The 18702-nt window shown below is 36.0% G+C and overlaps 1 protein-coding gene across 1 annotated transcript; it reads right to left on the bottom strand.

Moving 5' to 3' along the window:
* Nucleotides 1-1780: 1780 nt before the first annotated feature.
* LOC134678282 (uncharacterized) lies at nt 1781-6593 on the bottom strand. The gene is made up of 5 exons (XM_063536772.1): nt 5332-6593; nt 5123-5250; nt 4462-4654; nt 2931-3084; nt 1781-2674 (listed from the first exon to the last, which is right to left on the bottom strand). Exons 1-5 carry the CDS (start codon nt 5818-5820, stop codon nt 2604-2606), a joined length of 1035 nt encoding a protein of 344 aa, XP_063392842.1. The 5' UTR covers nt 5821-6593; the 3' UTR covers nt 1781-2603.
* Between the last annotated feature and the right edge of the window lie 12109 nt (nt 6594-18702).

Genomic DNA, 18702 nt, shown 5'->3' with positions numbered 1-18702 from the left:
ATTATAATCGGCATAAAATATTCTTCACTATAAGAGGTATCTACTAACAAAAATACATTAAAAGGTTGGCTACTTCTGGTTTAAGGCACCGTCCGGCCGGTCTTTCTTTATGACGGTCTTCCCTTAAATGTTATATTGAGTAGACGGACTTAGCTGATAGACGGTCTTCTCCGCATTGACCTTAATTTTAATCGCCAACTATTTCTTACCTTTCTTCGTCTGCAATTTTCATTCACGTACAGAGCATCTCTTGGTATACGCGAAGACATAGCTTGTATCAAATTGAATACAAGATCAATACATTTTTGTGTTGCAGTTGAATCCTTCAATTCCTCGCAATAGGGTTGATAGTGAGCCATGGCGACCGAAATTTCGTGACCAAACACCTGTTTTTATAAGATTAATAATATCAGTTTTGATGAGCCGAAAGTCCTACGAAATAAATCCGGACAATCAATGAAAATTATTGATTTATAAATTCCTTTGGCAATGCTATAATTCGCCTACAAAATTATTATATAATAGTAACGTTCTGGCATCCTCTGTAGGCTGTCAACAAGGCGACCCGCTCGGCCCGGCAATTTTTAGCCTCGCTATACATCCTTTAATTAAGGAACTAAATTCTAAATTGAACATATGTTATTTAGATGACGGGACCCTCGGCGGCGAAGCGACTTCCGTCCTCGAGGATTTAAAAAAAATTAACATAGACCTGAAAGAAATTGGCCTCTCACTAAATTTTTCAAAGTGCGAACTTTTTATTACAGATTCCTGTCCCCGGACAAGGACAACCCAAGTAGCACAGATTAGCTGTATAGCAGCCGCATAATGAAGTACGAATACGCTTGAAGCTGGAATAAAAAAGCTGCATAAGAGCTGTATAAGCCTCTTTTCAGCTTTTATAACTCTTAAATGGGCACAAATTATGCAGCCTTAAGTTCACATAGCTGTTTAAGAGCATTGTAGCAGCAATTTAATGGAATTATAAGGGGTAACAGGAGTTATAAGAGGTGTATATTGACTGGGTAAGAGACCACCAGTTACCCTTTATTCAGTTAATATGTCACATGTGCGCCCTAATACCGGGAAAGATTGACGTTGGGCTGAATAAAAGATAATAATTAACATACTTTTACACCTCTGCCTTAAAAAACATATTTATATTGAAGCAAAAACCTTTAGCGCAACAACACCATAAGTCATTTTGTTAAAGTGTTTAGTTACATGTTAGTACATGATCTTTTATATATTAATGTGAGAAAGATGTTTGGGAATGCAAGTTTATTGACATTATATATATACATTATCTAAGAAAATTTCGGTAAACATGTTAAGCGAAAAGCTGTATAATGTGCCACATGTTTTCCATTATACGTCTATTAGCTTCATAATAGTTCACTTGTGCTCCCTTAATAAGTCAACGTAATAAAAGTCCACAATTACCTCCTTATACAGCACATGGCGTAATTTTATCCACTAAACAGACCTTATAACGGTTAAAGCATTTGATAACCCTTAAAGCTGTATAGGTTCGTAGCAAATATACCATTATATCACTCTTTGCGTATTAATGGTAGTTTTCAGAGCCGTAATGCAGCTTTTAATCAGCCCTAAGCTATATAAATATCACTGAAATCTATTATACAGCTGTAGGACCACGAGTGTGCTGTTATAAGTGTCTTAAAACGCACAGAGCGTTAGATAGAACTAAAAGTGAGTTGTTATAGAGCTATCTGTGCTACTTGGGAATACAATCAACCTTTTTAGACAACTCGCCCCTGGCATCAAAATTGTAAACAAAGAATCGCTTCACCTCCTTGGCTGCCCCGTCCTAGACCAATCCTTTGAAAATTTCGTTGACTCAAAAATTCAAAATTTTACAGCGACATCACACCGCCTGGCCAAAATTAATCTACATTCAGCCTATTCCATCATTAAGCATTGTCTTTTCGTTCCAAAATTCACGTATATTCTTCGCGGAACCCATCTTTGGAAACACCCCAATTTGGTCTCAAAATTAGATACATTGGTCGTTGAAACACTCACATCCATCTTTAACATCTCTTTTGACGAAAGGTCTTGGACCCAGGCTAGCCTACCCATTAGGTTTGGCGGCCTGGGCATCCGCAAAATTTCTTGTGTATCCTTACCTGCGTTCTTGTCCTCGGTGCATGGTGCTCAAAGCCTTATAGGGAAAATACTAGGTCCTTCTATTGGATCTATGGAGGCCGCGCACTGCTCCGAGGCCAAGAACGTCTGGTCTATAACCTGTCCCAACACAGACCTGCCTGAAAACCCCTGCTCGCACTTAATAGAGGCTTCTGTTGACCAGAGGGCTGGCCACTATTTCGCCCAGCGTATTAGCATCGCTATACAGCGGGGAAATACGGCCAGCCTTCTGGGCACCTTGCCCGTTGACGGCGATCTGGGGCAAATTTTTTACCTATAGTTTTTGTAAGTTTTATTATGTTTGTTAATTTTATTTCCATGAAAATTATTGATTATATTTATAGGTACATACTTCAGTTGCAAGAGGAACATTCATTACTTGAAAACCTTTCGGTTTCAAATGCGCTGGTGTTAACTTGTAAGCGATTTTTAAGTTAGGCTGACGATAATTCTCTTCCTCTAATACCGCTTCCCAATGTCTTTTTTTCACAGTTCCGTAAGGGGTCTGAAAAAAGAATATTACATTAGTTTGACTTCGTATTATCATTTTATACAAGGCGAAATTGTTATCACTGACCAAACTCTGAGGGTTGAATATATATAGATTCACCCCTCAGAGTTTGGTCAGATATAATTAATTACACCTTGTATATTTTTAAAATTATCATTACTCATGCATTACTCTTAATTAACCTTGAACTCTTGTAGCTTTATACGTATCAACATGCACTCATAAATCCATTCTAACGTATATCGACGACCTTTTGTATTATTTTTTTTCGCGGCTTCAAAACATGATCTCACGGCATTTTGAAATTCTTCAGGTAGTTTTGAAATAGATGCTTGTACTACGGTATCCGATTTCTTTGCACACTGCGCCTTAGCCAAGGAAATTTTCTCTCTTAATTGGATATTCTGCAATTATATGAACGGTCGATATGAAATTCGTTACTCAAGTAGGTACAATGTATAAAGTTATAAGCCGACAAGATATTGTAGTAATTAAAATGTGGCAACATCGTAGTGTCGTCCCGTTTTCTTAGATTGATTTGAAAGGGACGACACTACGATGTTGCCACTTTTTAATTTCTACAATTTCTTGTTGGTCTATAAGCGGGTGTGCGAATAAAAAACAACAGCTAAGTAAAGTGGTATCCAGACGGGACTGATCAAATCGGTTGATTTTATCAGAAATGAAATTGGCGTCAATCTCTAATTTTAGATTTATGGTGATATTAGAGCCCTCTACATTGAAAAAATCCAGAAATGGTATCCAGACTGGCCTCACAAATTGGTATTCTTGCATCTGCACTTCATTTTATCGGTAATATCGGTCATTATCGGCGGTTGAATTCGGCGAGCCAAATTGGTATTTGCATCCGCACTTCGATCCTGATTCGATCGGGCAATTGAATCAGATTGGCGAAAAATTTACTAATCTGGATACGCCTTAAGGGACTTCGAAATAATTTCGAAAAATATGTATGAAAACTTCTTGCTCAAGTTTCTTTTTGTATTATTTTACGTCTTCAATTATACAAATACAGTATATTATAGCGTCGCCTAGTACCCATAGTACAACTTTTGCTTAGTTTGGGGCTAGGTTGACCTGCGTAAAGGCCAGTACACAATGGGCCAGCGTGGGCCAGTCTGGGGGACGCATTTATGCGTTAGAGGGAGCAAGTGATATTGCTATCTCATTCTACCGCATGGCAGCGTCCCTTGGCCTGGCCGGCGCTGGCCCATTGTGTACAGGGGCCTTTAGATGTCCCCTAATATTTATTTATTTAATATGTTTTTGATAAAAAGCCGTAACAGACTACCGCACCATACCGCGACTTTAGTGCGGTGCGGCGCACGTATCGATAGTCGTAAGGTGGTCGCCGTACGTGCGTTAAGAGCCCCCTCCAGACTATGCGAAGCCGCGAACGCGAGTGTGGAGTCCAGAACGCAGACCTGCGAAATCGACTCCACACTCGCGTTCGCGGCTTCGCCCGCGATTCACGCGCATAGTCTGGAGGGGGCTAAGGATGTAGCTATAATTTGGAGCGTGAAAGAGATATTTTAACCGCACCATCAAGGTCGTGGCGCGGTGCGGTAGTCTGTTACGGCTTTAATGCCGGCTACATACGTAACGATAAATCGTTGCGATAAAACTGTGCAGTCCGATTGTCCGATTGTCGATTATCGTAACGATTTGTCATACACACGGTTCGATTTATCTGCACAGTCGGACTGCACAGTTTTATCGCAACGATTTATCGTTACGTATGTAGCCGGCATAAGACTTACCGTCCTCTTCAGACGCTTGCATTTATGTACAAGATTTGAAGCGCGCCGTTTAGCTTCTGCCATTTTTTGTAATAGAGTTGAAGTGGAATTACGGTTCTGCAAACGATTTCGTAATATTCGACAAGATTTACATCTTGGGTACTGTTGATTTCTTTCGTAAGTATCATCACCAATAATCACACCTTTACAAAATCTGAAAATTGATGTAATTATTAGATAAATTCGTTTTTATCTTTGATTATTCTCCTGTACCATTGTTTATGTATAAATAGTGCTTTAATCTACAGGTACCTACATAATAAGGGTTCTTAAAATACACATAAAAGTCGAGTTTTAATAGGATAGGTTCGAGAATTAAGACCTATTTAATGTACCATTACATACAATATTTTTAATGACAAAAATGTTAAATAAAATCAAAGTTAGGCTTACGAGTTATCCTTTTATTTTAAATACAACTGTTACATTATGGTATATATATTCATAAGACGACTGCAAACAGTTGTATTATCGCCTACACCCATAGTACAAGCTTTGGGGCTAGGTTCCTCGTATTCGAAATGAAAAGTAGAGTGTTTAACTCGGGTGAATGGCATCATTTTAGCCTCGGACTATACTCTCACTGCGTTCATCCCTTGGTTAACAATCTACCAAAACTTACTTATTGTCGTCAATCTGAGTACCAACGCACAAAGGCCATCTTTCAACCGATTTTAAGTAATCGTAGGTGTTGTCATATGAATTAATTTTCTCCTTTAGTGGCAATTGTTCATTATTGGGAAAAATTACCTGCAATTAAATAGCAATTATGTTTCGTTACAAATTCAAATCATGCCAACCGAATTTATTGTTACATTAATAAACACTTACAGTGACAGTTAGATCATCGTTTAAACGTATATGATGTTTAATCTTCTGAGTTTTTGGATCCATTCGCATAAATTCCAGCCCATTAGGATTTTCTGCATGTAGCCAAAAAGGCGGCAACAACGAAAATGCCCGAAACTTACTTTTAAAATTCTCTATTGGATTTATTGTTACATTAGTATCCTGATATTGACTAAAAAATGGTTCCGCAAAGTCCTGTTGTATCATTTCATAATCCATTAAATTATTAGAATCATTTTGATCTTCTGATAATTCCTGTTGCTCGGCATTGATTTGTTGTTGCTGCTCGTCCTTAGGTTGATTGGGGTATGGTTCGAAAGATTCCTCTATGTGAATAGTATTGGCTTGGAGTTCATGTTCGGGAATGGGAATAAACTGATGCTCAATCGTGGGCACAGCTTCTTCCTTAAGCGTTTTTCTTTGTGTAGGAATATATTTGAGCTCTCCTTTAATAGTTAACTTTTCGTACATATTTATATTTTCTTCTTTAAAATGAAGATGGCAAATATAATCATTTGCTTTTAATGCAATTCCTAACGACTTTTTCCAACTTTCTAACCGTGCCGGAGTCTGAGAATTAATAGAAAAATGAAGAATTGTTGAAGTGAAATTGTGAATTTTATAAGAAAAATATAAAAATCACAATATAATATTTTATTAAATAACTAGCGACCGGCTTCGCACTATAGTTCGTTTTTTTAGCATTAGAAATTAGGTAAACAATCTTGATGTGTCTTTTAATTGAAAAACACATTTTAAAAATAAGTTACGGCAAATATGTAACAATTATGAATCTAATACGATCATTTATATTCTTCTGCTTTCATCAGTAATAGTTTTTGAATTTTAAAAAGCGTTTTTCAATTAAAAGACATGTCAAAATCGCTTACCTTCTTGCAAGTTCTTTCTAATGCTAAAAAAAACGAACTATAGTCAACAAATTATATACGTAAACCTTCCTCAAGAATCACTCTATTGATACATGAAAATCGAACTGAAACCGTCCAGTAGTTTGTTTATCGCAAAGATACATTCAAACCCACGAACAGACAGTCGCGGCGGGGGACTTTGTTTTATAAGGTGTAGTGAAAATTACATACTTACCGTTGGTTGGAAAAAAGATACGGATTTCGTAACATTTTTCTGTTTTTTCCTCTTACGCCCACTTTGGCAACTGTTTACGATGCAAACTTTTCCCATTTTTACTATAGAAAATATATCCTATAGCGGTGGATTTGCCCTAAAGCCCCACATTCACACTCCTACCTTGTAGGCCGCCTCGTAGTCCACGTCGTTGGGTAGGATTGTGTATGGGGGTTGCGGACTACGAGTCGTCCTACCGTTTAGCCGTTTGTAGGACGGCTCGTAGTCCGCAACCCCCATACACAATCCTACCCAACGAGGCGGACTACGAGGGGGCCTACAAGGTAGGAGTGTGAATGTGGGGCTTAAGGCCTGGTAAGCCCAGGCCCGAGGTGGCTAGATAACAGAGGTGGCAGTCTATATGATGCGTACTGAGACAGGGGCGGCTAGTTTTACTGCACAAGGAAATCCTAAATTAAATAAATCACTTTATGAAAATTTTTAATAAAATTTCAAAAAACTGACAGCGTACTTCACTCAGTCAATAAGGTCTAAATTCATGTTAGTTCCCGGTGCTACCTACTAGCGCCACCGGAGAGATTTCGAACTATTCTTTATACTGACAGCTGGACACTTTTACAACCGTCTTATCATAAAAGATAGCTCTCCTTTACTTCTACACTCCATAGTTATCACATTAGTTTAATAAGCGAAGAGGATGTAATTATTCGATTTACCAAAGTTGACACAACGTAATGGCAATCATCAAACTAATAAAAAGGTTTTATTTCAACTGTTAATCGTGAAGGAACAGTCTAAGTAAATTTTAATTTCAGTTGTCAAACAGTAAAGCACTCTAGCCTGTTACACAGTTTAAAAAAGTAACATGTGCTTGTTTATTTGTTTATCTGTTTACAATATCGGGAACTGTCGTCGACTTGCAGTTTTAGTGTGTTACTATTGTTTTTCGCTTGTTCGAGTTTAGGTTATTTTTTTGTATATTTTTTTTTGGAAAACAGTTTATTTATAAGTTTGTCTATCATAATTCGAAAGTACTACCGATAGCAAATCGCCCTGCCGCGGGAAAACAACCACTAAAATTTCACGGTGTAGATGCAATTAATCTTTTGATTGATGATGTCATCTCAAAGATCCATAGTAAAAATAGAGTAGTAGGCTTATTTCTAGACAAGGCCTATTGACTTCCTTGGAATGACGTTTCTAGAGCTGTATTGCCAGTAATTACCATAAGAATATTTTACTACAGCAACATTGCTAGAACTGGCTTTGTCTATACGATTTCTAGGAACAAATCCAATTATTCTATCAAATATATTTTGATTTGTATTTTATGCTGTAGTCAAAGTCATATGTAAATTATAATTTATTTTTTAAAATATGTAAATTATTATCTATTTCAGTTTGTCTTTGTCTATGTTCATTAAATCTATGAAGGGTAGACGTGCCTCTACCCTCCTTGATAAAATTTAAAAAAAATCTTAGTCAATAGGCCTCTTTGATAGGCCTTGATTTGAGTCTGGCCGGTAAGAACATAAACAAGACAAAAGTCTGTAATGTCAATGCTGTCATTTAAGTCATTTAACGCCAAAATTATTAATTTTCATATAAAACGATTTATTCACTTGAAATATATTTATTTACCTATTAATTTAAAAATAAAAACTATTCATATGTACGAGCAACATATCTAAATGCGTCTTCGCACAGACTTAGTTAAATTTAAACCGTTGTCTCTCTTCCTTCCTTGCTGTATTATGTATCCGGCAATGGCGACTTCATCAAAAATTCTTACGCTACGTCTTACGTAGGCGAACAACGCGCGAACGCGGCGCGGCGCGGCGCGGCGAAAGCGGCCGCCGCCGCGCCGCGCCGCGCCGCGCCGCCACATATTCGCGTGCAAATCGCGCCGCACCGCGTTCGCAACGAGATCGCTTACGTAGGACACTTCTATGGGCATCAAAGGATTGATTTAGCCGCGCCGCGCCGCGCCGCGTTCGCGCGTTGTTCGCCTACGTAAGACGTAGCGTTATCCGGATTATGAAAAGCCCTAATGTGTGTGTGGAAACCGTTGTAGTAAACCAGAAACAGCGATAATTTCAAGGTAAGAAATATATAAATCTTTAAATAAAAATGAGCGTACTAATTACCAAATTCAAATATAATAATTTAATCTTACTATCCCCGTAAGTCCCGCGGACGCTACATCGCGTCCGAAATTATAATCTAAATCCATCATAGATGTAAAACCTCTCATTGTTTACGAGTAAGATGGTAAATTTAGACCTTAGGAATTAGCGACGTCAGTAATTAGGAAGTTAGATTATATTGTTTAATTTGTGACTATTTTGTTTTAGAAAGTGAATCATGGCTTGAGCGTGAGATAATAATATAATCCTGGCCCGTCATATGATTTATTGGAAAAAGCTCAAAGGGCACGTATCTGCTCCATATACAGACTAGTTTTCCGGTGACCAAGAACGCTGCGTGGAGCTGTGGAGCAGAAATGTCCGATAACCGGAGATGTAATAACAACTTGTAACCATTTGCCATATCAATGTATGTATTCATATGTATTGCTCCTAACATATATAGAGTAATCCTAATAGGAATGAAAATATTTATATCTTAATAATACGTAACTTTTTGTAACCTTTTATATTTGACGAATTTTTAAATATAGTACCTAATCATTATCTTATAACGTATTTCTTTATTTATTTGTGATATGCTAATTTAAGAGCCCAACAACGTGCACACTAGCACCACCTAAAATAAATAATCGTGATTATTTAAATTTAACGACAGGTATTTAAAAAAGGGGCCACTACTGACTGTATTGTGTATTTAAGTACCCTTTGAATACATCAAACTAGTTTTTATGTTGCTGGATTCGTCAATCTATGAGCTCAAAACAAAAACGGCCGTTTTAGTTTTGAACGGGTAGGTTGACGAATCCAGTAACATAAAAATTAGTTTAATGTATTCAGCAGTGGCGCTAGTGTGCACGTTGATGGGCTCTTAAAAACCTGACCCCAACAAAAAATAAAATAATACAAAAAGAAATTCCCTCTCCGGGATTCGAACCCAGGACCATTAGCTTCCTGAACTGGATTACTGCCAATACCCGCTAGGCTAAACGGGTTGTCAATTCTAATTACAATGGTATCCTACCGAGCGCTAGTAGTATAAACGAACTTTTGAAGGGGACATTTTTTTGTATGGAGTTATCGTTCTTCTCCTAGTGAGTATTATATTCTTTGTTTCTAGACCTCAGTTCTGCCTTTGACACAGTGGATCATGAATTGCTTATGAAGAAACTGGAGTTTTATGGTGTGAGGGGCAAAACTTAAGGTCTCTTACGTAACTATCTCGAAAACCGTAACCAATATGTAGAAATAAAAGATACAAGTCATGGTTGCGTAGGATCCATTAAGTCTGCACCAGTGGAAGTAAAACGAGGAGTCCCGCAGGGGTCCATTTTAGGCCCTGTACTTTTTATTATATTTACAAATGATCTTGTTAAATTTATATCTAATGTAGTACCAAACTGTAATTTAATAATGTATGCTGATGATACTAATGCTGTTGTACACGCTAAAAGCTTAGTAGAGCTCAATGAATTAATCAATCTTGCATTATCTTCCTTTTATGAATGGTTTACATTTAATAATTTATGCCTAAATACCGATAAAACCCAAATAATTCTGTTCAAACAAAACTCTAAGAAAAATGACGAGCTTCAAATCGTTATGAATGGAACATCTATAGCAATAGTTGAAGCTGTAAAATTTCTGGGTATACGTCTTGATTCCAAATTAAACTGGACACAAGAGCTGGATGGTATTGAGAACGCAGTTAGTTCAGCATGCTATGCCCTGAGAACGCTCAGAGATGAAATTAATATAGAACATCTTAAAATAGTTTATCATGCCCTGATTGAGTCCAAGTTGAGGTACAGTATTATGCTATGGGGAAACAGCTTCCAATATAACATCAATAGAGCTCTAATCGCTCAAAAAAGAGCGATTAGAATCATGTTTCGCATCCCACAAAGGACGTCTTGCAGGCAATATTTTGAAAAACTTGGCATCCTTACGGTGCCTAGTCTTTATGTGCTCTTATTACTCACAGATCTCGTTAAACATAGCTCAAGATTTGAAACTGATGAGGAACAGGAGATGCGTAAAGCGTCGCGCACAAAAAATATAAAAGTTAATTTCCGTCCATCATCAAAAATAGAGGAACACTGTGTAAGACACCAGGCCGTTAAATTATTTAACAAACTTCCTGTAGAACTTAAAACAATATCAGAAAGTAATATCTTTAAACACAAATTAAAACTGTTTTTATTGAGAGGGTGTTTTTATACTGTAGATGAAGTGTTCGATATTGTTTAGTCTCAAGTGTTGATTTACTTGTTTTTGTTTAGTTTTAAGTTTATGTGTAAAATGTATTTTCAAACACAATCCTGTATTGTTTATGAATAAAATACTATGACTATGACTATGACTATTGGGCTCCATACAAAGAGTGGTACCCGCAATTTACGAACTTGGGCCCTCTGCTGTGTGGAAAGAAAAGAGTCGTGGAATATGAGCCTGGCCACACATGCACGGAATTTTCTTTCGGTTTCCGTACGGAATGACAGGTGGGAACGGGACGTCGCTCTACAAATGAATAGTGCGATCTCGCTTGCACATGTTATTCCGTATGAAAACTTCCGGGCGGGTGCGATTGGCCGCAACAAAACGGCTACAAATATAATGACCACCAAAAAATACTTTGGTACCCTAAATAAAAAAATCATGCTTACCAAAAAAAATTACTGAACACCAAAAAAATAAGGCCTAAAATTACAAATGTACCACCATTTTAATTACGACTGCACTTCAAATTGTATTCGAATACCAAATATATTGAATAATTACCAAAAATCATTAATGATCACCAAATCTTGAAGACCAAATAAATGCGATATTTTCACCTAAATAAACCACTATGATACCAAAAAATTTATACATATTACCAAATAAAGTAAAATGATGCCAAAATTACTAGCCCCTCCCGCTCAACCCCCGTACCCCGCACCGCATAACTTAGGTAGGCATACTGAAATGCTACTAGAAAAGTATGTTAGGTTAGGTTTGTACTGCTATCAGTTAAGTGGGCTAGGTTAACACTGCGACCCTTACGGAAACGAATTGCTACTAGCAAAGTGGGTTAGGTTAGGTTTGAACTGCGACCCTTACAGAAAAGAAATGCTACTAGAAAAGTGGGTTAGGTTAGGTTTGAACTGCGACCCTTACAGAAACGAAATGCTACTAGAAAAGTGGGTTAGGTTAGGTTTGAACTGTGACCCTTACAGAAACGAAATGCTACTAGAAAAGTGGGTTAGGTTAGGTTTGAACTCCGACCCACACAGAAATGAAATTCTACTAGAAAAGTGGGTTAGGTTAGGTTTGAACTGCGACCCTTTCAGATAAGAAATGCTACTAGAAAAGTGGGTTAGGTTAGGTTTGAACTGCGAACCTTACAGAAACGAAATGTTACTAGAAAAGTGGGTTAGGTTAGGTTTGAACTGCAACCCATACAGAAACGAAATGCTACTAGAAAATTTTACTTTGCTTTAATAGGATAGCAAGATTTAAAAATTTCGTTATAATTTTACATTAAAATAGAGTTCTAATTTTGGTGGTCATTTACTATTTTTGGGTTTACAATGATTATTTTGGTGTCATTTAATTTAATAGGATAGCCCGGTGTAAAAATTTGGTTATCAATTAGGATTGTTCATTTTTTTTCAAATGTTCTATTTCGAAAACCATTTCGAGATATAAGGTTTTTAAACAGTTTCCGACATTTGCTGCGATATAATAATTGAGGATTGAAGATATTTCAACAAATATCCTTATGACCTTAGTTTGACCTTCTTCTGGGCTGAATGTAAAGTCATTGCATAATAAAAGTTATCGAACCATAGTAAATAAATCCGTCACTCACGTATTGTCAAAGTTATCATTGTCATCGACACTGAGCATATAATCACTACGTTTTAAGAGTCGGCACTTTCGAACAAGCCTTAAACCGAATTATGAACGTACATTGTGCCAACACACCAAATACATGTCAATATTGCCAACACAAAAAAAAACAACACTAGGGCTTGCCACTACTGGCGTACCTACTCTTTATCGATATCGATAAATGTGCGATACAGTCGCCATCAGATATATCGGAGCGGCCGAGGTGCTCAAAAATATCTGAACACGCACCTAGCGCCATGACAATAGAGGCGTGTTCAGATATTTGTGAGCACTTTGGCCGCTTCGATATATCTGATGGCGACTGTACATGCTGCTGTACTGTACTATAGTAACAGTAAATTTTGAGTATCACTAGGATTAATAAAATAAAAGCAAAATATAAAAATAATTTTATTTAACATATTAAAGATATGATACAGATAGTTTATTATTACAATACGCTTATGTTATGAACGTAAAATTTGTATGGGGTTAAAGTTTTCTTTTGAGCTACGAATTTGAAACTTCGTTGAAAGATATATTATTTAAATACAAGAAAACTAATTTCAGCGTTTTTGAAAATTCAACCTCTAAAGTGATGAAAAAGGGGTTGAAAGTTTGTATGGATATCAAACATTTTTTCGAGTGTTGGACTTGAATCTTTGTATTTAGGGATATTATTAGAAGACAGGAAAAGTAATTTCAGCGTTTTGTAAAATTCATCCCCTAACAGGGTTAAAAAGGGGTTGAAAGTTTGAATCCATTACAAATGGTTTTGAAACTTCTTAGAAAGGCATAATAGCCGATTGCAAAAAAAAGTGATTGCAACGTTTTTGGAATTTCAACCCCTAAGGAGGTTAAAAAGGGGATGGAAGTTTGTCTGCGGGTGCAAATTTTATTTTAAGCAAGGAACTTGAAACTTTGTAAAAACGTTTTAAATTAAAATACAAGAAAACTCATTTCAGCATTTATGAAAATTCATCCCCTAAGGTGGTGAAAAAGGGGTTGAAAGTTTGTATGGAGATCAGATATTTAGTGAGTGCGGAATGCGGAACTTGAATCTTTGTATAAGGGCATAGGTACCTATTATGAGAATACAAGAAAAGTAATTTCAGCAACCAACATCAAAATCCACTTGACTTAAAACTTCATACAACTTGCTAAAAAATGTCAACATTGCTTGGATATGAAAATTATAGGTACTAAAGATGTAAAATGTTGAAGATAAGATTCCACGCGGACGAAGTCGCGGTGTTGCCCGCGACTTCGTCCGCGTGGAATTGATATTGCATACTCGTTATTACATATATTATTTTGCAGCGCTTCTTAGTTGAGCTATCTTTGCAGCGTTCGCAGAAATTTCTTCTGTTTTAATAATATCCGAATTTAATATTTGGCACTGTCTTCTAATTAAGATTTTGGTCACAAGCCAAAATAATTGTTTTTTCATGAAATCCTCATGTTCCTTACATGTCCACCAGGTTATGTTAATGTTTGCCGCAAAGAGTGTGCAAAACATTTGCCCGACATTTTCTTCATATAATAAATGACTATTTTTTTCAAAATAGTTTTTCGCTTCCTCAATTGTACGACACAGCTGGATAGATGGGTACGTTAATGATTTCTTTTCTTGCCACCACTCCCGCAAGCTTATAAATTTATACATTGGGTGATCTGTAACATCTTCCAGTTTCAGCAAATTAGAACACATTTGACAGCTTACGTTCTTCAACAGTCTATAAGCTATGTAACCGCTTAAATATACAATAGGTTGATTTTCTATGTCTGTTAAATCTGTTTCAATTTGCTCCTCTAATTCATTTTCAGGTATCATTAAAACAGGATATTCTTCTTCTTCATTGGTAGTCATTGATGTGAGTTTCTCATCACCATCAACATCATGTTGGCATAATGGATTGACAAGCAATAACTTGTTCAAATCTTCTTCGCAATTAGATCCTCGGTTATGTGGTGCATTCATTCCAGAAATATGAATTGATTTCAATGCACTTACAAAATGTGTGCAGGTAGGATTTCGATTTGTAGGGCTATTCTGTCGTATAAGTCCGAATAGGTTTTCAAGAGCGTCTTGATTCAGTGAGCGTAAATTCAAATAGTTAAATCCTTGATCCTTACAATAACACCAGATATCTTTAAGCGAATTTATGGTTACAATATAACCTTCCACGCATCTGACTCTTTTTAATCTTAACCTGCTATCTGATTTCATGAACTCCATTGACTTCAGCTTTTTCAAAAAACTATTCCAGATTTCTATGTGATTGGTTTTACGAGACACATTTTGTCTTCGTCCCTTTATTACATCTTTTGGGTTTGATGGGCCATTAGTAGAATCAAATAAATTATTAAGGTCCCGTACTACCTCGGATGTTTGTGCCACTTCTTTTCCGTACTCTGTGTCTTCATATTTTTCTGCAATCATCTTTAGAATAGCTGCGAAAGTATTACTTAGAGTTTGAGCGGCATATTTCACTTTCATTTTATGTTTTTGTTTTGGATCTAGCATTACAGAAGATACTTTATGAAAGTACAGCAGAAATTTTGTTAATTAAATTCCATCGCTTGCCTCTAGGTTTCCGGGCTTGATTTTTCAGAGAGTCTGATACAACATTTTTCAGAAAATCGGAATCTAATTTGTCCAAATCGACGGATGTTTTTGAGAGTGATGATAACAAACACTGTGTTCGCTGCAACTTTTTTACAAGTTTTTTTTTTCGTGGAGTCATTTCTATGTTGCTGTAGCCATATTTTGGCGGTGTTCCTCGTATACAATCTGTGGTTTTATTCGTTTTTACCCTTGAAGTCGAAGCATCATCTAAAACAAAATGATTTGTTAATAATAATTATGATTAGTAACAAATTGTTCATCACTTAATATTACCGCTGTCACGAAAATTTAAAATGACGGTTGACGTTTTACCGATCATACCAACCTAAAGAAAAGTAAGTATAATACGACTAAGTTGAAAGCAAGTATGGTATGTGCTACCAAAATGCAACAACAGTCATTTTAATTCGATAAGATTATTTCTATGCCTCAATGTTGGTAACAAGTACGTTCATAGTTTATCATAGTATGGGGTGTCGATGGGCTGGTCATCGATTGTCATAACAAAATTTTTCAGTTAAACCGCTGCGCTTGTTTGTTACAATTTGATTTATAATTAATACCTAAACAGTAGATTTCATTGCTTAATAATATATCAAAAACCTTGTTCCTATGTATGGGAATGATTCACAAAAATAATAACTCGAATCCACGAAGACCTACGACGTGAAAGATGGTGCCGTGAATTAAACTTGGAATACCTACCTACTTCACGTGTTACACACAGTATTGCTGTGAGAATCACGTCGATGTAAGTATAAAATTAATATTAATTTACTACAATTAAGTATTTAAAAGCTCACTTTATTGGTAGGGTCATGGTATCTATTTATTTTCTGTGGTAATGGTGTAGCCAGAGTATCTAAAGGAAAACCGTTAAACAGAGATGGTGCCTACTAGAAAGAAGGAATATACAAGAATACATAGCCATACTCAAAATTCAGCCTGAAACTGCTTTAAAAAGATATAATTTCTAATTTCCAGGTACATGTTGCAGTTCAAGCTGCTGATATCATGGTGGACAAGACTTAATAAAGAGTTTTGAATAATAAAACATGTTTTTGTTTACCTACTCTTTTATTAATTTGGGAAATATGTTATACATATATGTTTCCAAAAAAAATAGTAACTTTACATTAAATGTATGTTTATCATGTTCTGCACGAGCATCTGACAATGATGGCTTCTTGTTGACTATCCAGAAGAGAAGTGTATGGTTTGTTATTTACTGTGTTCCCAGGCATTATTTACGGTCGTAAAGTATTACGACGATTAATAATTAATATGACGTTCGTTTCAATACAAAATGCTCAACTTTGTTCTGGGCCCAAGTGCAGTTACATATCTCACAGCTGTATCTAAATAGGAATCACGATGACCTGAAATAATAGGATATAATTAGCAAAATTGGCATGTTCCTAATATAGTAGTATAAGTATGTAGTACAATATCCAAACAATGGTGACAAGCCGGTAGAAAGCACCCACTGGGTGCTAAGCTACCTTTAGCAATGGACGCTTGTAACGATTTTATGAATCCAATCTTCTTACAAATCGAATCAATTAAAATATATCTGATGTAGGTAACTTACATTTGTATTTTTGCTCCCTTGATTTCAGCCAAGTTATGGTTGGAGTTGGATGCTATATGGATACATACTCCAATAAAACTAAGTTATATTATATAACTTGGGCAGATTTCTGGAATCAGCTTTCTCAAATTTATAGCGTAGGTATTTTGAAATTAATGATTCAAAATAAACGAGTTTTCCATTCCAGACGATTGTTATTTATAGAAACACGTGACACTGACATTGTCGACAGGTGACATTACAATCAATTGACAATGTCAACTATTTTTTTAATGTTTGTTGTTGCTTGTGCATTATCCTAATCAGCCGACGACATGTAATTTACGAGAAGTCGTATCTCATATTTTCAATAAATTATAAATATTCAACCGAGCCACGAATTACTAAATCATTCAAATTGGTATCTTAAATTAACCTATATTTTCAGAAAATAAAATAAAAATGGGGGTCTAAAAAAAAATGAACAATCCTAATTGACATTAAATTGGGGTTTGAAATTTGGTAATTATTTTCAATTTTTGGGTTAATAATGATTAATTTGGTGTCATTTCCTTTAATAGGATAGTAAAATGTAATAAAATTGGTAATCATTTCACATTAAAATGGTGTTATAATTTTGGTGATCATTCATTATTTTAGGGTGGTAAAGTAGATTTTTTTGGTATTAAATTTTATTAAATCTGGTGATCAGGTAAATAGCAGCCCAACAAAACCAATAAGTACATGCCTGGCCGCCTTCGAGCAACACGTGTCGGAAGCCGGTGTTGCTTGAAGCTGGCCGCACGACGCCACGCGACATCCACCCCGTTCCCGTCTGTCATTCTGTACGGAAACCGAATGAAATTTCCGTAATTGTGCGGCCAGGCTAGACTAGTCTTTATCCGCATAGACTCTATATCTCTATATAGAGCAAGGCCTATTGACTTCCTTGGAATGACGTGACCCTTCATAATTGTACATGTGTGCTCCGTTTCTAGAGCTGTATTGCCAGTAATTACCATAAAAATATTTTACTACAGCAACATTGCTAGAACTGGCTTTGTCTATACGATTTCTAGGAACAAATCCAATTATTTTATCAAATATATTTTATGAAGTAGTCAAAGTCATATGTAAATTATTATTTATTTTTTGAAATATGTAAATTATTATCTATTTCAGTTTGTCTTTGTCTATGTTCATAAAATCTATGAAGGGTAGACGTGCCTCTACCCTCCTTGATAAAATTTAAAAAAAAAATCTTTGTCAATAGGCCTCTTTGATAGGCCTTGATTTGAGTCTGGCCGGTAAGAACATAGACAAGACAAAAGTCTGTAATGTCAATGCTGTCATTTAAGTCATTTAACGCCAAAAATATAAATTTTCATATAAAACGATTTATTCACTTGAAATATATTTATTTACCTATTAATTTAAAAATAAAAACTATTCATATGTACGAGCAACATATCTAAATGCGTCTTCGCACAGACTTAGTTTTTAAACCGTTGTCGCTCTTCCTTCCTTGCTGTATTATGTATCCGGCAATGGCGACTTCATCAACAATTCTTATCCGGATTATGAAAAGCCCTAATGTGTGTGTGGAAACCGTTGTAGTAAACCAGAAACAGCGATAATTTCAAGGTAAGAAATATATCAATCTTTAAATAAAAATGAGCGTACTAATTACCAAATTCAAATATAATAATTTAATCTTACTATCCCCGTAAGTCCCGCGGACGCTATATCGCGTCCGAAATTATAATCTAAATTCATCATAGATGTAAAACCTCTCATTGTTTACGAGTAAGCTGGTAAATTTAGACCTTAGGAATTAGCGACGTTAGTAATTAGGAAGTTAGATTATATTGTTTAATTTGTGACTATTTTGTTTTAGAAAGTGAATCATGGCTTGAGCGTGAGATAATAATATAATCCTGGCCCGTCATATGATTTCTTGGAAAAAGCTCAAAGGGCACGTATCTCCTGCATATACAGACTAGTTTTCCGGTGACCAAGAACGCTGC

The sequence above is a fragment of the Cydia fagiglandana genome, chromosome Z (assembly GCF_963556715.1).
Source record: "Cydia fagiglandana chromosome Z, ilCydFagi1.1, whole genome shotgun sequence".
In the NCBI taxonomy this organism is placed as follows: domain Eukaryota; kingdom Metazoa; phylum Arthropoda; class Insecta; order Lepidoptera; family Tortricidae; genus Cydia; species Cydia fagiglandana.
This window is presented reverse-complemented; position numbering and strand designations above follow the sequence as displayed.